This window comes from Chiloscyllium plagiosum, chromosome 19 (genome assembly GCF_004010195.1).
Source record: "Chiloscyllium plagiosum isolate BGI_BamShark_2017 chromosome 19, ASM401019v2, whole genome shotgun sequence".
Taxonomy (NCBI): domain Eukaryota; kingdom Metazoa; phylum Chordata; class Chondrichthyes; order Orectolobiformes; family Hemiscylliidae; genus Chiloscyllium; species Chiloscyllium plagiosum.
In genome coordinates this window covers 51989101-52011050 of record NC_057728.1, presented here as the reverse complement: position 1 = coordinate 52011050, position 21950 = coordinate 51989101, and the positions used below count along the sequence as shown (strand labels likewise).

Below are 21950 nucleotides of genomic sequence, written 5' to 3'. Positions count from 1 at the left end.
GCCCTAACAGTAAATATCAATTTCAGGGAAAAAATAATCCAAAGCAAAAAGTGGTTAATTTAAATGAATATCTAATAAAATTGACCGTTTAAAAAGTGTCAAGTAGCAGAGCTAACTACTAAATTTTTTTTTTGCCTTTTGGTTAAGAAGCAGAGCTGGAGAGAGAAAAGGACAAGGTTGTAAGTCCTCATTAGCAGAGACAGGAATGGGAACCAAGGCTGAGATAAGGGATTGGGGATAACTACCACTGACATCTGTTTTCTTCTGGTGGGGGACACCTTCACTTTGCCTTGGTAGAATTCACACAGAAGTGAATTCTTCCTGCATTGTGGATTTATTTTTGTGGAGATGTAAAGGAAAAATATGTTCTGTTCAGTCCCATCTACCCTGCCATTCAGTCACTCACTTGACCCCAGAAGGTTTAATGATTATTATTACCAAGCAACTGTATGAGAAGTTGTGAAAGTAGCAGCATGTGATTAAAGTGAGATGGTGATGTCACTGGACCAGTAATCTAGAGTCAAGATTAATGTGGTGTTGGAAAAGCACAGCAGGTCAGACAGCATCCAAGCACCAGGAAAATCGACGTTTTGGGCAAAAGCCATTCATCAGGAAAGGGTTCCTAATGAAGGGCTTTTACCCGAAACATCGATTTTCCTGCTCCTCGGATGCTGCCTGACCTGCTGTGCTTTTCCAACACCACACTAATCTTGACTGTAATCTCCAGCATCTGCAGTACCCACTTCTGCCAGTTATGTAGAGGCTCAGGCTAAGGATATGGCCATAGTTTCAAGTCTCACCATGGATAGGATCCCTGCCTGCAACATCATTCTGTCTTGTTTGCTTTGTGCTTACTTGGGCACCTACAATGATTTTTTTTTTTACTCTGAGAAATGCTTTCCCAGTTTATGCATGCACAGAACTTTTCCATGTGAGCAATGTGAATCTTTTGGGAGTGTCAGGAGACACAACCAAAAGGAAAACCACTCTAGTTAGTTAATGTCCTTTTATCAGGTAGAAAACCTGCCATCCTTACCAGGTGTGCCCTATGTGCAACCCCTGGCACACAGCAACGTGGTTGACGTTTAACTACCCTCTGAAATAACCTTTGAACCCACTCAGTTCAAGGGTGTTTAGGGACATCTTATGAAAGAATAAATTAAGTTCTGCGTTGCTGGCCTGTCCAGAATTATAGTTGCAATCACTAATGATCTGATCCTCTTTTTTCCACCTTTCCTGGCTGTCGTTGTCTCCTTGGTTAAGATAACCAGACCGATGTACATCACTGTTAGTTTTTGTACAGTTGGTTCTGATGTAACGTGATAGTTCCAATCTCATGCAATCTCTCATTGTAAGAAAATTGCGCATAGCCGTACCGTTTAAACTAATGGGGTCGGAATTGGCGTTATAGCCAATACAGGTAAAGAAAGTTTGTGTTCTACAAATATAGGTCTAAATTCTTCACTCGTGTTAAAGTCAATTTGTATTGAAGAAACGTGTTGTAGACTGAACTGTGTGCTTAAATGTAAAATCCATTTGAGATAGTACAAATTGGATAATGCTGCCTGAAATTTAGTGTATGCATGCTTCTTGCATTTGTGCTCTAAAAATGAAGATTTGCGCTTTACCTGATTATTACGATTTAAAATAGAATTTGAATAATTTAGTTTTGTTCTCCAAATGCTTTTTCCCTGAAAAAGTCATTGATTGAGCTAGAGAATATTTGCCGCTCTAATGAAAAATTCTTTGCTTAATTTTGTTTAGGCCCTACATTATTGTGAAGAACAGACAACCAGCAGTGACAAATAAGCATATTGAAGAGCTATCTCAGGGCTACAGGTGACCTCAATATTAATTTACGAACATCAATGTGTTTTATTTTTGTTGAAATAGGTGGCTTAATGTACACTGTGGTAGCAGTTTATTCCTTCCCTTGCAATCCCACAGTGGGTCAGTCCAGGACACTGGGTGATTCTGTTAGGTGGAGAATCAGAATTTCCTTACAGAGCAAGCAAATTTCTGGCCTGTTCTTTTTGCTGCCCAGTTTCTGCCTAGTAGCTAGCTGTTGAGTGGTTTTCAGCTGATTGCCCAACTGCTGACTGTTTTAAATGTGCATGACATGTAGAAGGGCACAAGATGAGGAAAACTGATATTGATGAAAACAACAAATGCTGGAGATCACAGCAGGTCAGTTTGATGCCTTCGTTTTAGTCTGAAATATTTTGCTCCCTATATCATGAATCCGGATTAGGTCCCAAATCCCTGCCAGTGTTTTCACTAGCCTTACTACTCAGATTTAAAAAAAACAAGTCAGTAAAATGCTGACCATAAGAGATGGGAGCAGATTTAGGCCAATTCGTCCACTGAGTTTGCTCTGCCATTCAATCATGGCTGATGTGTTCTCAGCCCACAGGGAACATGAGCTAAAAATTATGCCTCACAATTACTTTTAATCCAAAAGAATTATTTCTGTGTCTTCAGGATGTCTCTGCAATCTTGAATATTCAATTGAATTTTATAAACATTTCCTTTTTGCGTAACTTTTGAGCTAGCTGGTCTATCAATGAAATGCTCGGTACTAATCCCCTTCTTTTCGTTCCTTTGATGTTCATTTGGCTGTTGAAGTTTGGTAGAATTTCATGGATGTTAGCCACCTTCAAAGCAAGTTGTCGTACCTGTACCTGAACGCATCACTCATTCCACAGATTTCATGTGTGTGCTTTCCCTGTTACTATGGAAGCAGCGAGGACTAACACTGTAACATGCGTGACCATTAAGACTGGTGGTTTTTCTTTAAACCGTTGGTGAATTCAAAGGACAGGCTGCCAGAACAAAACAGCATTTGTGTCTCAGAGAAAAGCAGCAAAATTAACAAAGGTGTGCACTCAATAACCTTGTTGGGTTTGACTGAATGCTGTAAAATCTGCTGTGCAGTATGTGCCTTTTGATTTGCAATTTGTCACAAAGTGTAGAAAAGCTCCTCCATTAGAATGGAAATAGACCTCAAAGAGTGACATTCCCAGTGGATTTGTGTGTCCAGGTACACATAAATTTCGACCTTCAGAAACAGAAGTGCAGATGAGGGGAAAATGAAACATTTGTGTGGATAAATGAGACCTTGGGATACAGAACACAAAGCCTAGGAATAAGAGTAGGCCATTCAGCCCCTCTAGCCTGTTCTACCATTCATTGAAATTGTGGCTGATCTGTGGCCTAACTCCATATACCTGCCTTTGGCCCATATCCCTGTCTTTGGCCCATACTACTTCATACCTTTTGCTTAACAAAAATATATCCGTCTCAGCGTTAAAGCTAATGACTGATGTAGCTTCGACTGCTGTTTGTGGAAGAGAATTCCAAACCTCTACCACCCTCTGTGTGTAGAAGTGCTTCCTAACGTCCCTCCTGAATGATCTGGCCTTAATGTTTTAGACTATGCCCTTAGTTCTAGGATCCCCCAACCAGAGAAAACAGTTATCTTTATCTACCCTGTCATTTCCTGTTAATATCTTGAAGACTTTGATCAGATTGCCTATTAACCCTCTAAATTCTGGAGAAAACAGGCCTAATTTGTTTAATCTGTCCATATAACCCTTGAATCCAGGGTATCATTCTTGTAAACCTATATTGTACTTTCTCCAAGGCCAGTGATGAAACTCATTGGCCTTTTTCCTTTGAGAGAAAACTCTTCATTTATATAGCACCTGTCACAACCAGACATGAAGCATTTTACAGACAATTAAGTGTACTTTGAAGTGTAGTTATTGTTATAAGGCATAGATGAGTTGGACTAAAGCGTCTGTTTCCATGCTGTACAGCTCTATGACTCTAAACAAGACAGCCAGATTGGCTACAGCAAACTCTTAACAAACAACAATGCGGAAATAATCATACAATCCAGTGGTTAGAACTGCTGTCTCATAGCGCCAGAGACCCGGGTTCAATTCCCATCTCAGGCAACTGCCTGGAGTTTGCACATTCTCCGTGTCTGCGTGGGTTTCCTCCGAGTGCTCCGGTTTCCTCCCACAGTCCAGAAATGTGTAGGTTAGGTGAATTGGCCATGCTAAATTGCCCGCAGTGTTAGGTGAAGGGGTAAATGTAGGCGAATGGATTTGGGTGGGTTGCTCTTTGGAGAGTCACTGTGGACTTGTTGGGCCGAGGGCCTGTTTCCACACTAAGTAATCTAATCTAATCTAAGGTGTGACGTTGATTTAAGGAATCAGTATTGACATTGGGAATAACTCAACTTTGTAAAATTGCCATGGGATCTATCTTGCCCACCTGAAAGCAGATTCTGCCTCTGTTTAACGTCTCATGTGACAGCAGGTATAACAGTGCAGCACTGCAATACTGCTGCTGCAACAGCTATAATTTTTGTCCATAAGACATAGGAGCAGAAATTAGGCCATTCAGCCTGTTGAGTCTGCTCCGCCATTCAATCTTGGGCTAATTATGTTTCTGAATCCCAATCTCCCGCTTTCTCTCCAAAACCCTTGATCCCCTTGACAATCAAGAACTTATCTATCTCCATCTTAAATACACTTAGTGACCTGCACAGACTTCTGTGGCAGTGAATTCCATAGATTCACCACTCTCTAGCTGAAGAAATTTCTACTTATCACCATTCTAAAAGGTCTTCCCTTTAATGTAAGGCTGTGCCCTCTGGTCCTATTCTCTCTTACCAATGGAAACGACTTCCCACCATCTCTGTCCAGGCCATTCAGTATTCTGTAAGTTTCGATTTGACCTCCCCTCATCCTTCTGAACTTTGAGTATAGACCTAGAGTCCTCAAATGTTCCTTATGTTAAGCTTTTCATTTCTGGGACTGTGCACACGAACCATTCTCGTGTCATCAAGTCTTGGGTGGGAATTCAGTCTGAAATCTTGTGACTCAGAGATGAATGCGTATACTACCAACTGAGCCATGATTGACACAACCACTTATTTTACTTGCTTCGTAAAACCTTTAGTTATGTGCAGGTATTCCCGCATTTAGGATGTGTTTTAATAGTACTACTTCATTTTGGCATGGTTTCAAAAATAATGAGGTTCTCTGAATAAAGTGCATTCTTTTTAATCATGGTTACTGCACATGCTCAGTGGTTTTTTTTTTGGACTTTCCCCTGCTGATCTTTCTTGCTTGGTCGATAAATATTGAAAACCTTCTGTCTGAGGCTACGAATGCTGATTTAATTTAAAAAATTAGGGAGGAGTTGGATAAACGGCATTTAAGGAAATAAAGATACAGTTTAGGGGTTGAAGATACCTCCGCTGTAATGAACACAATCCTGGAAGAACTCAGCAGGTCAGGGAATGGGTGAGGTGAAAAGCAGGTTACATGTCTAAAGGGAGTGATGATGCCAGACAAAAGAAACTGGGAATGGAACAAGCAATGAAAGGAAACATTTCAGATTTCCAGCATCCTTAGCATTTTCTTGTGTATTAATGTGAAGGTTGGTTTAATTTTTATGATTCCTGACCAGGTCCTTTGAAGACTTCCTGCATGAAGGATTAGTGGAATACCTTGATGTCAATGAAGAAAATGATTGCTATATTGCACTTTATGAGCATATGATCAACAAGTAAGTTTAGAAACTTATAATTACAGGAATGATTTTATATAAAAATAATTCTGCACACAGAAAATATTTTTCGTTTTAACTTTAAAAAGTCCATGTGTAGGGTAATGATGCCTGGATATAAAATGTTATAAATACGCAACTTGGAAGAAAGCATTCAACCCCTCAATTCTGTTCTGTTATCCATCAGATCATAGTGGATCTGTATCTAAACTTCCATTTCTCTCTCTTTCCTCCATATCTTTGATCCCCTAATGCAGCAAAATTCTTTCCACCTCGTTAAACTCCAATTTAACAAAAGTCATTTGGAGTGGAGAATCTCCAGATTTTTACTTTAGTTTACATTGTGTGGGATCTTGATAGAAATTGTCCTGTTGGGTAGACACAGCATGGGTTCATGAAGGGCAGGTCATGCTTAACTAATCTTCTGGAATTCTATGAAGACGCTATGAACACTGTGTGGACAACGGGGACAAGTACATGTGGTGTATCTAGATTTCCAAAAGGCATTTGACCAGGTGCCACACAAAAGGCTGCTGCATAAGATAAAGGTGCATGGCATTATGGGCAATGTATTAGCATGGATAGAGGATTTCTTAACCATCAGGAAGCAAAGACTAAAAATAAACGAGTGCTATTCTGGTTGGCAATCTGTGGTGTAAGAGAGGTGAGGACTGCTGATGCTTGGGAGTTGGAGTTGAAGAGTGTGGCGCTGGAAAAGCACAGCAGCAGCATCCAAGGAGCAGGAGAGGACTGATGAAGGGCTTATGCCCAAAATGTTGACTCCTGCTCCTCCAGATGCTGTCTGACCTGTGCCTTTCCAGTGCCACACATTTTTGACAGTAATTAGTAGTGTACCTCAGGGATCAGTGTTGGGATCACAATTATTCACAATTTACATAGATGATTTGGAGTTGGGGACCATGTGTAGTGTGTCAAAGTTTGCAAATGATTAAGGTGAGTGGTAGACCAAAGTGTGTAGACGACTGAGAAAATTTGCAAAAGGACATAGTTTAAGTGAGTGGGCAAAGGTCTTTCACATGGAATACAATGTTAATAAATGTGAAGTCATCCATTTTGGTAGAAATAGCAGTAAAAAGACTATTACTTGAATGGTCAGAAGTTGCAGTGTGTTGTTATGCAGAGAGACCTGGGTGTCCTTGTGCAGGAATCACAATGTTGGTCTGCAGGTGTAACAGGTAATTAAGCAAGGCAAATGGAATTTTGTCCTTCATTGCTAAAGGGATTGAGTTTAAAAGCAGAAAGGTTATATTATCGCTGTATAGGGTAATGCAAGGTCACACCTGGAGTACTCAGTGCAGTTTTGGTTTCCTTACTTGAGAAAGGATGTACTGGCATTAAAAGGAGTGCAGAGGAGGTTGATTCTGGAGTTGAGGGGTTTGGTTTATGAGGGGAGACTGAGTAGACTGGGATTATATTCATTGGAATTTAGAAGACTGAGGGGGATCTTGTAGAAATATATAAAATTATTCGGGGAATATGTAAGGTACAAATAGAGAGGATGTTTCCACCTTCTGGTGAGACTAGAATAACAGGGCATAGTCTCAAAATTGGCGGGAGCAGATTTAGGACTGAATTGAGAAGGAACTAACCTAGAGGATTGTGAATCTATGGAATTCCCTGTCTAGTGAAATGGTTGAGGCTTCCTCATTGAACGTTTTTAAAGCTCAGACAGATAATTTAGTGCACAGTAAAGGAATCAAGAGTGATGGTGAGATAGCAGATATGTGGAGCTAAGGCCACGCGAAGTCCAACTATGACTGAAAACTCAATTGGATTTACCATGTAAATACAGGGGCCACAAAAGTAGGTATACAGAGCTGAGCACATATACTGCAGAACAAATCTGGCCAGGGCTCCTGGCAGCTTTTCCCCTTATATTATCATCTCGAGTTTTATCCAAATGTGAGTGTTGGCACCATCCACTTCTCACGTGTCACGAGAATTTCTAGAAGCATGGCATTCCAACCGGAACTCTGTCAACAAACACATCGAGTTAAATTCCATCTACCACCCCCTGGGAAAAAGAACAGGAAGTGACTTCACAGGAAATGACACCACCAATCCAACAAAACCCAAACATATAAATAGAAAGCAGGAGTTTTCAGCATTGCTTCACATGAGGTCCACTGAAGATGTTACCTAGAAAGGTAACGAAACGTCTGGAAATGAATCTTTCAGCTCAGCAAGCAAATCTACGTCCATAATGTGATATTATGTGGATGATCTCCAAGCCAAGGAACATCTCCACCTCCCATTAACATGCAAAATTTGCTGCGCTAGCATCAGGCTCCTTTGCCAGGCAAGCACCCACAGAACCCAGGACCAGAGATGCATCTCCATGACTGTATGGTCGTTCATACTTGTTAGCAAGTTCTTGCAGCTGCTGTGGGCTCGAATGTGAATATTATTGATTAATTGTAGAGCTACAGTTTTAGTTTTGGTTGTGTGGCTATTTGTGAAACACATTAGATTTTCTCTTCATGTCAAAGGCACTTTATCAACAACAGTATTCTCTGAATTGTGTGGAACAGCTGAGGGTTCTTCTGTTCAACCTGTTTGACCAGCTTATGCTTAGACCTTACTGAAGTAGTTCCGCTGTCCTCTTTCTACGTAGCCTTTGAGATGTTTTCTGTTTGCATATATTTGCAATTCCTTTTTGAAAATTGCTGTTGAATCTGCTTCAGTTGCTCCTTTTGAGTCGTGCATTCCAGTTGCTTAAAGCACATTCCCGTCTCCCCTCTGGCTGTTTTACCAATTATTTTAATTCTGTCACTTCTGGTTACAAACCCTTCTACCACTGGAAGCATTTTCTCCTTATTTACTTTATTGTTTTGAACATCTGTATCAAATTTCTCTCTCAACTTGTTTCTTCTGTGGAGGCAATGTTGTTCTATGGAAAAAAAAACTGCTTCTAATACACTTAATTCCCATTCTAGAACTCTTTTATTTTCAGAATTATTGTAATGGATGAGCTAGAATTAAGTAAGCAGGTCGCTCCGTTCTACTTTCCTGCTGGCATTTCCGATGTGCGAATATTGATATTTCTGTATTGTTTTCCTGTTTAAAGTGATTTGAAATTTTCTCTCGCTGATTATTACAGATTTACGACCCACTTGGAAATTGAGCCATTTACGCTTCTTGGTGTATGTGCAGGGCTAATTCCCTACCCTCACCACAATCAGTCTCCAAGGAACACCTACCAGTGTGCCATGGGGAAGCAAGCCATGGGTAAGAGTTACTTACCTTGTGAAACGTTCATGCAACTTCTGCTTAAACAGCCTATTTCTGAAGGAAAGAGAAACTGAATAATCAAAGAGTGAGTTTGTTCCAACTGGTTGGTGAATGGGTCACAAGAGAGCCAGACTGAGAATTGTCATTGGCTGAAGTGAAGGGGTGATTAGAGTAATTTTTGTTCACAAAGCTGTTATTCAAACAGGGAATGCTTTATCCTAAGGAGCCAGAGATACAGGGCATGCAATTTATTTAAAGGAAATTTGACAAAGATTTGAAAGCCAGCTTATAAAATAAGAGGGGAAGAAAGGAAGGGAAATATGATTTGATGAGATTGGATCAGTTTAAAGCAAAGTTGAGCGACCACTTTCCCTGTGGTAAATTCAATAATTCTTGATTATATTGTGAAGGACATTATTTATCACTCTGTTCCTGTACTGATTTTCTGAGCATTTGTTTCGTTGTGCGTTGTTCCTGTCACTGCTCTTTACTGGGAGTGGGTCAGTGGTGCAAGACCAGCACTAAAGATTTCTCCTAATTGCTTTCTGTGTTTGTACCCGTTTGACATCATTTTCAAAGTGAACAGTTTGTTGCCACACACAGTTAAGTAGGATCAGTGCATACAGAACTGCAAATCGATATATATGCAGAGTCCCATTGTTGGTTTTGTGTGTGAAGCTTTTTGTGTTTTTGTTTTGGAGTGTCATTTGCAATTCATTGTCTGTTTTTTTTTTCCCTGTGTGGCTGGTGTATTCAGCTGCCCAGACCTGAGCTTGTACAATCAGCTCCCTGGATACAGTGACTGGTCGTCACTTCTGACGTTAGAAAGCGAGGTGACTGTCGAAACATGGATGTAAATGTTGAGCAGGTTGAATGCATAGCCATGATTAATGGCACCATCGTGACACTGTGCAGCCTTTGTGAAAAAAAACGAATTGCTTTTAACTGAGGACTATTGGCTGAACCAACTTCCCACACAATCAGATTTACTTAAGGATATTTGGGATGAGGGACTTCAGTTATGAGGAAAGACTGGACCGAGGAAGGTTAAGGGGAGATTTTATAAGAGGTGTTTAAAATTACAAGAGGTTTCGATGGTGTGAGTAATGAGATTTAAGATAACTAACAAAAGAACCAAAAAGAAGATGGGAAATTGTTTTTAGTAGGATATTGCATTGACCTTACAAAAAGCAATGGACATAGATTCAATAATAACTTGCAAAAAAAAGTATGAAAAAATCTTAAAGGAAAGATGAGGAGGGTGTGAGACTGATGTGATGACTTTGAGAACCAACTTTCTGTTAGAATTAAATATCACAGAAGGAGGCCATTTGTTTAAAAAATATATCAGTTAGTCCCATTCCTCTGCCCTTTTCCCATTGCCTTCCTTTTTTAACTGATTACGTTTAAATGAAACAGTAAAAGACCTATTAAAGAAATTGCTTAAAGTAGTCCATGCAACATCTGTATTTTCAGTTTATACTCAGTTTATATATTGTGTAAATTTGTGTGCCTGCAATTTTCTAAGTTTCCCTCCTTTTTGATCAAGATTGAGCTGCGGTAACAATCCCTTGCTCTCAGCGGTTTAAGAAGTTGTGCACCAAGCAGGGTCAAGCCAGGAACAAAACCAAAGCAGAGGTCCTTACAGAGTTTATTTCAAATATTTAAATAATTACCAAGTTTACACTACAGAAACTCATATGCTTGCTCCTCAGCAGGTTATGTTTGGGGCAGTATGGCATACTGGTTAGTACTAGTGCCTCACAGCACCAGGGACTTGAGTTCGATTTCACCCTCGGGTGACTCTCTGTGTAGAGTTTGCACATTCTCCCTGTGTCCACGTGGGTTTCCTTTCGGTGGTTCAGTTTCCTCCCATAATCCAAAGATATGCAGGTTAGGTGGATTGGCCTTGCTAAATTGTCCATAGTATCCAGGAATGTGTAGGTTAGGTAGATTAGCCATGGGAAATGTAGGGTATGGGGATAGGGTAGGGAGGTGCATCTGAGTGGGATCTCTTTGGAGGGTCATTATGGACTGGATGAGCCAAATGGCCTCCTTCCACACTGTTGGGATTCTATGGATTCTATTCTGTTTGGAAAATAGATCACTAAGCCGATACTATTTGTCAGAGCAATGAAATTGTTTGTTTCTGCATTTGCTAATAACATATGAATTTACTAAACAGCAATTTCCCAATGTCCTGCTGAACTAATATATTCCTAGTTGTGACAAAAACTGGATTATTCAAGGTCTTGCCTTTTCCAAGGGTAAATGATCCTAAAGTTGAAGTGTGGCGCTGGAAAAGGAGAGCAGGTCAGGCAGCATCCGAGGAGCAGGAGTGTCGACATTTCAGGCATAAGCCCTTCATCAGGAGTGATTCTAAAGGCAATCCATGAATTTTTATATTGTAACCAAGAACCTAATGAAGCCCCAACTAAAAAAAAAATGATTCAAATTTAATTAAGGGGAGGTTATCTGTTCTTATTGCACCTGTTTCAGGTTGGAATTTTGCTTTCTTTCACGTGATTTTGATTTTAAATTTGATTTATACATAAAGATGAAATCACCCAGTTGCTATAAGATTATTTTCATCATGCAGCTGATGAATTCTGTCTTGTGTCTCTGCAGGTACCATAGGCTACAACCAGCGGAATCGGATTGACACCCTCATGTACCTGCTCGCCTATCCTCAGAAACCCATGGTGAAAACCAAATCCATAGAGCTGATTGACTTTGAAAAGCTCCCAGCGGGGCAGAATGCCACAGTGGCTGTGATGAGCTACAGCGGTTATGATATTGAAGATGCTCTCGTCCTAAATAAGGCTTCTTTGGACAGAGGTGATGTAGGCCAAATTATTTAATTCCTTAACCTTTTCAATTTATTCTCTTAATTTGCAGAATTGTGTGTTTTTTGTTAACCACTAAGGAGGAGGAAAGAACTTGCCTGTCATCTCCTCAAGACATTTGAAAATGAAATGCTTTTGGTAGTGAAATTGTCCTCGTTATTTAGGAAACACAGATAATTTGCAAATAGCATGTTCTACAACAAAAAAATCAAGGTGATAATGACCAAATAATTTGATTTGGTGATGTTGGTTGTGAGATAAATGTTGGCCAGGACACTCTTTGGGTGAACTTCACTTGTGTACTTTCGAATAATAAAATTGAAGTTTTCACAATTTGTGTTAGAGGCAAGAATAACATCTCAGCCAAGTGATGGCACTTGGCAGTGCAGCACTCTTTCAGTATGTGTCACCCCAGGTTTTTGTTCAATTCTTATGGAGTGGACTTGAACCTGCAACCTTCTGTTCAGAGGAGTGCTGTTCACTGAGCTATGGCTGGCATAGGCTTGTTGGCTTCACCAGTAACACCAGCAACCTGAGATTTACCTAGTCACAATCATCAGAATGACATTCAATTTACCATGGAAATGTGAACTCAGCAAATTAACACTCTCTTCCTGGTGTAGGGTACAGTGTCGCTGGTCATTCCTTGTGTGTTCCAGGCAATGGACTCCAAAGCTTCCATATTAAATACTACAAAGCAGGACAACTGTCCAAATTCCATTTGTTACAAACGTGGGGTGGAATTTGATGAGGGGTTTGGGTGAAGACCACCTTGTGTACCCTTTTGGGAAGGCATTGGCTTCGCCTGGATGTCCCAGAGTCCGTGCTTCCTGAAACGTTTTCCACTGTTGCAGCATTCTTGACAACGGTTGTGACTCACCCCCATCCCACAGTGAGGTCTAAAGGAAGTTGGTGTGAGGGGTCAGTGGGGAGAGAGGGTGAGCCTGGGGATGGGATGTGCAAACCAGAAAAGTGTTTGATCTTTGGGGATTTTTTAAAGCACCAACATTTCCATTGGCCTTTTTTGGAGTAGAAGTTGGGGTCAAACATTACGGGCCCATTAAGCCTAGACCACCATTTAAAAGAAAATAAGGATTTACAGGACGGGGGCCTTACTGCTGTTAATGCTCGTGTCCACAAAATCCTCTCTGTACCTCACTGGCAGTTGTAACCCATTATTTGGGAAACTCACCTTTAAGGGTCTCATGGTGGTGCCACTGGTGTTAAACTGCGCCATGTGGGCAAACAGCCAGTGCCTATAAACTTGTTAGTGGGTTGGATACAAGATGTATGCTCTTCCTATGTCCAACAGAAGGACCACTTGCAGGAAGGACGCAACTCTGATCTTTATCACTGCTCCCCCTTGCTAGGGCCTTCTCGGTGTTCCTGCTCCATTCACTTTCTTCTGTGAGAGAGGGCTCCAGTGTTGATGCCCCAACCTCTGGGACCTGCTGCAAGGTGAACAGTGGCCACTGCAACTGATTTATGCCAGAGTGCAGTCAGCCTCTGATTATCTGGTACCCCTCACAGATAGGATATGTGCTCCCACCCCACCAGAAAGTAGAGACTCAATGTCAGCAGTCAATGGATTGCCTAATTGGGCTTTAATCTTAACAAAACTTTTGAAAATGGCCATTGCAAAGCATCTTTGGATTGGCCTGCCATTGCAACCACTGAACTCCAACTGTGAAGTCTGAATTGGAGGCTCACATTTTGACCACCGTTAGCTCTTGAGCCAAGGACCTACCCAAGTCCTTGTTAACTCCTCAGATGTTGGAACCTCGTGTACTCCGTATGAAACTGCACTGCATTGTTAATCTGTGATGTCCATCACACTTCCTTTGACCTAGAGATTGCTAGTATGAAAGATTAATCTCTCGGGCACACCATCTAGACGAAAATCAGTAGGTATTATATTTCTTTGCAGCCTTGAACCCGACAAATTCAAAACAAACAGCAACAGAGCATCTGCTCTTGTTTATAATCACCGTAAGTTGGAACGATTAGGCAGTTACGAATTGTGGGTATTAGTCACCATTACAACAGCAGCTTGTTTTTCTGTTGCACCCTTTAATGCAGTAAAATGTTGAAGGCATTTCAGATGTAATCAAACAAAATGTCCATCTTGAGGCAGGGCTTCCCAAAGTGGGGTCGAGACCCTCAAGTGGAGCTGCAGGCTCCCAGGTAGTAATGGCCACTATGGATCTCTGACCCAGTTATAGAAGCAAAGCCCTGCTCCAGCTGGGTCCCTCATTCTCTCAGGGTACCCCCTCCATGCTCTGAAAGGTCTTCCTAATCAAGAATATCTGCACCACTCCTTCACAGTACTCAGTGTGATTGGTAACAATTTTGAAACCTCCAAAATGGGGTAAGCAATGTTTGAAAGATACTGTTGTCAGGAGGTGATATTCAGACAAATGGCGAGAGGAGTTTAGAGGCTGAGGGTTTCATAAAAGGAACTCCAGTGCTGTGAGCTCTGATTGCAAAAAACAAAACTGGCAATAGACAATAAGTGCAGGAGTAGGCCATTCAGCCCTTCGAGCCTGCACCGCCATTCAATATAATCATGGCTTATCATGGCTTATCATTCCTAATCAGTATCCTGTTCCTGCCTTATCTCCATAACCCTTGATTCCACTATCTTTGAGAGCTCTATCCAACTCTTTCTTAAATGAATCCAGAGAGTGGGCCTCCACTGCCCTCTGGGGCAGAGCATTCCACACAGCCACCACTCTCTGGGTGAAGAAGTTTCTCCTCATCTCTGTCCTAAATGGTCTACCCCGTATTTTTAAGCTGTGTCCTCTGGTTCAGCACTCGCCCATCAGTGGAAATATGTTTCCTACTGCCAGAGTGTCCAATCCTTTCATAAACGTATACGTCTCAATTAGATCCCCTCTCAATCTTCGAAACTCAAGGGTATACAAGCCCAGTCGCTTCAGTCTTTCAGTGTAAGGTAATCCTGCCATTCCAGGAATTGACCCCGTGAACCTACACTGCACTCCCTCAATAGCCAGAATGTCTTTTCTCAAATTTGGAGACCAGAACTGCACACAGTACTCCAGGTGTGGTCTCACCAGGGCCCTGTACAGCTGCAGAAGCACCTCTTTGCTTCTATACTCAATTCCTCTTGTTATGAAGGCCAGCATGCTATTAGCCTTCTTCACTACCTGCTGCTTGCCTTCATTGACTGGTGTACAAGAACACCCAGATCTCTCTGTACTGCCCCTTTACATAAATTGATTCCATTGAGGTTTATTGTAAAACAATTTAAAATTGGGGATGTAAAATAGTGCAAAATTCAAAGTGCAGAAATCTTGGATAGTTCTAGAATTAGATGTCATATTTGACCCAGGAATAGGCTTCTGACCACGTCTGCTCCATCAGCAATATTGAAAATGTGTTGCTGGAAAAACGCAGCAGGTCAGGCAGCATCCAAGGAGCAGGAGAATCGACGTTTCGGGCATGAGCCCTTCTTCAGGAATGCTGCCATCAGCAATACTGCCTATTCCCATCTCTGTAATGTCTCTGTCTCATCTACCTCTTGTCTTTATCTTTGGTGCTCCTAGATTAGGCTGAGCTGACTTAGCCTGCCTTCTGAATCTGCATCCTCTATAAACTTGAACTCATCCAAATCTTTGCGTGATTCCTATTTTACACTTTGGCTCACCCATTGCTCTGTGCCCATTTAAGCTACATTAGTTCCTGTTCCACCAGGGCTCCAAACGAACTCTCAGCACACTTTTTATGCTTGAGACAGTTTAATCTAATTTCCTCTTGCATCCCACTGCGCTGAAATATTTAAACATCTATGAATGTTTGTGAGAAGGATGTTGCCTGTCCCTTAAGTTATTAGTTTACATCAGAAACAGTTAGTATAAAGATTTCTCCTCTGGTCAGTGACGTAACATTGTTAACTTGGTGAAATGCTAACTGGGGAATAGCTGTTCATTTCCATTGCATCCATAATCTCTGTTGTCAACCATGTTATAATACTGAAAACCAGATGATGTAGAATAGAACTTGAGCTCATCTTTCCTTCTTACATAAGCATTTGTTTACAGTGATGCACTCAAGTTATAAGCAAGCGCCTCCTAACCCAATAATTGCAGTTTCAGCCTGCCGATTTACAGGGGCACAAGTAAATTCCAAGTTAATGCCTATCACTTCCATACAAGTAAGCACCGTTAATATACAGTTAACACCCAACAACATAGAATTGTTGGATTTAGTAAAGCAGGAGAAAGTGAGGACTGCAGATGCTGGAGATCAGATTTAGTAAAGCCCTCAGATTGCATTTCCATCCTGAATGTGCTTTGCAAACACTGGTTTGTGAAAGGTTTTTGATACAGCAATAAGAATTTCTAAAGCTGGTGCTTGGAAATGCCATTTATTCTACGGACCGTCTGCAGTTCCTACCCTGATCTCATGGCACTGCCCCCACCCCACTTCTCCCAACGCTTCTGCTTTTGTTTCTCAGTTTATCAGTGCCATGGGAACTAAATGCTCCAAGGGATTTTAAGTACCAGTAAGAACTTCAGAAACTGGCGCACAATTAAGCACTACTGAGTGCTAATCGTTGCTTTTATCTTTCCTCCAAGGTTTTGGAAGATGTCTGGTGTATAAAAATGCTAAATGTACACTTAAACGTTATACAAATCAGACTTTCGATAAAGTCATGGGTCCAATGCTTGATGCAGCTACACGGAAGCCAATTTGGCGGCATGAAATTTTAGACGCGGATGGTATTTGCTCGCCAGGTAAGAGAAGATGATGTTGGGTTAAATCAAAGGATGATCAAACTTGCATTTTATTCAATTAAGTGTTTTCACCACATATACCCTGTCAACCCTTTCATTTTCCTGAAGACTTCTGTCAGGTTACTCTTCTTTTCTAAATTGGGTTTAAATAAAGAAGTCTCCAGTATTGTGAAAACAGAAACAGTTATTACTATGCTGTCACTTGCAGTTGAAGTCAACTTGCATTAGTTACCTCCAATCCAAACGTGAATAAAATAAATGGCCCGGGAAGTATTAGTCGACTTCCAGTCGCCATGGGACCTTTCTCAGCACTGCTTCCTGGCTTTTAAAACTGCCGATGAAGCTTAGAAGTTAGAAGGGCGAACATTTAGCTTTGATTTTAACTTGTCCAGTTAGTACAATATAAAGGAGGCAATCTATCACTGGTCAGTCATTGGATGTTTATATTGAAGAAACTATATTTTTCTCTCTCTCTAGATAGTTCCAGTGGTATTAAAATTTAAACAAGCAGCTGGTCCTTTTCTTTATAATATAATTTTATTCAGAAAAAATAGATTTTTAAATATTACAATAAATACAAAACAATGCAATTCAAAACAGTACAAAACTAAACCCAAATAATAAAAAATATTCCCCAACCCACCCTCCTATACGAATGTATAAACATATATAGAGAAGTATAAAATTTAAAAAAAAATAAACCTAAACTAGCTATTTAACTAACTAAATAAATACCTAACAACAAACAAATAAATAGTAATAACTCAGCCCAACCAACAAAACACTCATACATTCACAGTTCCTCCTCCCTGGATATTGGACTCATGAAACACAATCGTTACGGCTATATAAAAGCCCTTGTTAGTGTGGCAGATAAATCTGTGTCCAGGTATTTCGAAAAGGGTTGCCATGTCTTGTAAAAATTCTCAGTTTTGTTGTGTACCATATTTGAGAGAAAATCCAGGGGAATATACTCCATAACAATCTTCCGCCAACCCGACAGGCCTGGGGTTTTTTTTGGATATCCATCCTAGCAACATATTCTTCCTTGCACAGAAGGTAAGAATATTGAAAAGTTTTTTCTTATGTGTGTCTGCAGGAAATACAAATGGTAGGCCCAAAAGGAGAGAAATAGGGTCCTTCTCCACCTCTACACCTAAATTCCTCTCCATTGCACTCGCGACAGCGCTCCAATATGTTTGAAGCCTGTAACAAGACCAAAGACAATGCGAAACAGTGCCTGTGCAGACCTTGCACTTGGGACATGCTGAAGATACCCCTGGTTTAAATTTTGACAAACGGTCTCATCTTGCAGAGTCGATCAGACTCATTTGAGGTGGCACCCCCCAATTGATGATATAGAGTACTGACAGAGAGGGTACTCTTAGCCCTTAATACCCTCTTTCTATGCAAGATTTGTAAGGATCAGTCAAAAGTGTGGTCTTTTTTTTAATAAAATCCCTAACTTGAAAAAAACGAAAGAGATCTCTATTAGGTAACTTGTACTTCCGTACTAACTGATCGAAGGACATCATTTATATCTCCCTCAAATAAATCACCCATGCAAGATATACCTCTAGCTGCCCAACGTTTAAATCCTGAATCTATCATACCTGGTTGAAAACCCGGAATACTCACTAAAGGTGTAAACAAAGATGTTTTGCCAATATTACCTTCCCTCTGCCAAATTGCCCTCCAGTATTAACAGTATTGATGACTATTGGGTTATGGCAATATTCCCTAACTGTCCTCACCTTGTCCAAAAACAGCAAACTGGTAAGGGGGCATCTTGCCTGGGAGGCTTCGATATCTAGCCATATTGAAAGAGGGTCCCCACATACTCAATCACTCACGTAGGGCAAAAGTGAGCTTAATTCGTAATTTTTGATGTCCGGAAGGTCCCCTGTCTCCCCCAACCCACCCACCAATCTGTGTGGCAACTGCAGTTTGGCTAATTTAATGAGGGGCCGTTTACGGTGCCAGATAAAGGAGCTGAACCAACCGTTCAGTCTCCTGAGTGTTTGTTTGTTTATTGAAAATCAGGGGGAGTATCTGTATAGGATGTAGCAAACAAGGAGAATATTGATCTTAAGCGCTATCCGACCCAACCATGAGACTGGAAGTGCCTCCCATCTTTAAGGATCTTGTTATATTTTTTCAAATAATTGAGTAAAATTGGCTTTGAACAGCCAATCCAGAACTGGAGTAATGAATATGCCCAAATACACACAACCCCCCCTGTGACCACCTAAATGGGAATCTATAGTCACTCAAGAGCCAATTCTTTCGTAAGACCACCCATAGGCATAGCCTCTGATTTAGCAAAATTAATCTTCTACCCTGGAAAAAGCGCCAAACATGTGAATACATTGTATCAGTCAAGGCACTGAAACTGCTGGATTTGTCAAGAAAATTAGAACATCGTCTGCATACAGCGAGATCTTATGTAATTTTGACCCCACTTCTGGAGCCGATATATTGAGATCCCCACGAATGGCCTCTGCCAACTGTTCAATCACCAACGTAAAAAGTAATGGTGAAAAATATTAAAATTGCTTGATCGTACCCCGTTGGTAATGACCGCAGTGAGAGGTACACTGTAGAGAACCTTTACCCATCTTATGAAAACTTCGCCCAGGCCAAACCGGTCTAGAGTATAGAAAAGGTACGGCCACTCAACTCGGTCAAATGCCTTCTCTGCATCTAAAGAAATCACCAATCCCTGTATTGACTGCTGTGGGCATGCTTGAATTACGTTAAGCAGCCTCCTAACATTATTGGAGGATCTGCGACCCTTTGTGAAGCCCGTCTGATTCTCTTTAATAATAGAGGGTAACACAGTCTCCAGCCTTAACGCGAGAGTCTTAGAGAGGATCTTAAAGTCCACATTTAAGAGCGAGATGGGCCTGTACGAAGCACAGTCTTCCAGATCCTTCCCTTTTTTAAGGATAAGTGTAATAATGGCCTCCCTTAGTGATGGGATACAATCATGACTGTATGAATCATTAAACATATTCAGCATCGGGCCTGACAGTATACTGATAAATTCCTTATAGAATTCACTGGGAAGTCTGTCAGGACTGGGCGCCTTTCCACTCTGAAGCTGCCTCATAGCTTCCTGCACTTCTTGCTCTGATAATAGGGCATTGAGAAAGGACTGTTGTTCGGGAGTCGCACCTGGGAGCTTCAGGTCTCTAAAAAGGATTCCATTTTGGCCTGCCCCTCCTCACAATTCTCAGACTGATATAACTTAGAGTAGAATCTCTGGAACGCCACATTAATCTTTTTAGAATCACATGTTAGGTTCCCAGACCCTTCCCTAATCGCTGTAATGGTTTGTGGGGCACTTCTCTTTCTGGCAAGGTATGCTAAGTATTTGCCTGGCTTGTCACCTTGCTCGTATAACCTTTGCTTTGCAAAAGCCAGCTCCTTCTTTGCCGCCTGCGTGAGCACAGAATTTAGTGCAGACCGCAGTGCCGTAATCCTCTGTAGTTTGACCAACAAGGGTCTGTCAAAATAGGCTTTCTCAGCTGCCTTCAACCGTCCTTCAAGGAGACGTTGCTGCTCACCCTTCTGCCACTTCCTACTGGTGGAATATGAAATAACTAACCCCCCCTGGCATAAGCTTTGGCAGTTTCCCAGAGAACAGATGAGCTATCAACCGAGCCTATGTTGATGTCTAGGAATGCCCAAAATTCCCTAGGGAAATACTCCACAAACTTACTGTCCATGAGAATAAAGGGGTCCCTTCTCCAGTACCTTGAATCCACTGTAACATCCTTAATTTTAACCATGAGGCACACTGGTAATATTGTCATCTCTGATCATGCTCCAATCGTACAGGATGCTACCAGATCCAGGGTTACCGCAGGGGATCAGAAAAAAATCAATCCTCGTGTGACATCTGTGCGGATTGGAGAAAAACGTGAAATCCATACCTGTAGGGTGGAGACACCTCCAGACATCCACCAACCCTAATTCCCCACACAAACCCAATAACTGTTTAGTTTGTGCAGAGGGTTTCGAGGGACCTTTAGGCAGCCTGTCAACTGTGGGGTCCATGAGGCAGTTAAAATCTCCCCCTTTAATGATGTGCCAAGACTTGAGACTTATCAGTTTAGAAAAAGCATTTACCAAGAATTTAAGAGGATGAGCTGGTGGACAATAAACATTTAAAATGCCATATTCTTCCCCATTTATCAAGGCTTTAAGAATTACAAACCTCCCGTATGTGTCTTTAACACATTCCAACAATTTAAATGAGAGATTTTTCCTAACCAATATAGCCACTCCCCTACTTCTGGTATTAAATGATGAAAAATAAACTCGGTCAAAGCCATTCTGCTGTAATTTCAGATGCTCCTTGTCATCCAAATGTGTCTCCTGTAACAAAGCAATATCCACCTTCTTCTTTCTAAGACTCAAGAGTACCTTCTTCCTCTTAATTGGTGAGTGACTTCCCTTGATATTCCAGATACACTATTTAATCAAATCATTAGCCATAATCTTCTGCAATTACATTTAAATTCCAGAGGGAGGAATCGGAACCACAAATTGCTGAGCCTTTGTGTTGCATGGTCCACCAAATATAAAAACTACATAAACTAAAACCACTACATTTAACAAACATACAAAATTATTAAAAATAAAATACAACAAAAACCAGAAAACAAACCAACATATAAAACGCCAATAACGCTGAGTAGGGGAACTCGCCCCCTGCCCAGAGGGGGCAACTACCCGTCCCAAACTGCCCATAAATAGGCACCTAACCATCTCAACCACCTTCACTTCTCCCAGCTAGAGCCGCATCGCAAGCACAAGCTAAAAAGAATAAACACCTCATAGAATATCAATAAGAATTAAAAAAACATTCTTTTATAAAAACAAAGGGGGAATAAATACCCCATCCATCCTTTGGTATGTCCTAACTTAAAATTTAAAATGTATATCCTAACCACCGCCAGATATAGTTTGAATCAAATTATTATCAATAGAGGAAAAAAAAGGGGAAAAACAAAGCTCCAACCGGATTTCCTGCATTTCTTTTGCAGAATGATAAACGCATACCCAAGCAACAATATTTATACATATATTCAATTGTTTAAATTAGGTTAGTTTGTCCACAGTCTCTTGCCTTCTCCGACGTGTCAAAGAGATGCATGGATCCATCTAAGGTGATCCGAAGCACTGCCGGATATCTCCGGGTGTACTGAATCCCAAGCTCCTTCAGTCTTCTCTTGACACCATCATACGATTTTCGTTTCTGGATCATCGCTGCTGAAAAGTCCAGAAAAAACATGATCTTAGACCCCTCGTAAATTAGGGCCTTTGGATCCTCCCCATGGAGTCTGGAACCCTCCATGACTCTCTCCTTATCCCGGTAATGATGGAACCGCACCAGGAAAGGGCGAGGGCGTTGACCCAGACCCGACCTCCGTGCTACGACCTGGTGAGCCCTCTCTATCTTCAATCCTCTTCATGCCAGTCTCCAAATGAAGGAATTTCGGAA

General features: G+C 41.2%; 1 protein-coding gene across 1 annotated transcript in view; it reads left to right on the top strand.

Annotated features, from left to right (window-relative positions):
* polr3b (polymerase (RNA) III (DNA directed) polypeptide B) overlaps window positions 1-21950 on the top strand; it is a 95219-nt gene that overhangs the window by 45156 nt on the left and 28113 nt on the right. Inside the window, exons 17-21 of the mRNA XM_043709862.1 lie at window positions 1765-1839; window positions 5485-5583; window positions 8705-8832; window positions 11464-11673; window positions 16280-16438. Of these exons, the coding sequence (XP_043565797.1) occupies window positions 1765-1839; window positions 5485-5583; window positions 8705-8832; window positions 11464-11673; window positions 16280-16438 (671 nt within the window). The remainder of the gene's footprint in view (window positions 1-1764; window positions 1840-5484; window positions 5584-8704; window positions 8833-11463; window positions 11674-16279; window positions 16439-21950) is intronic.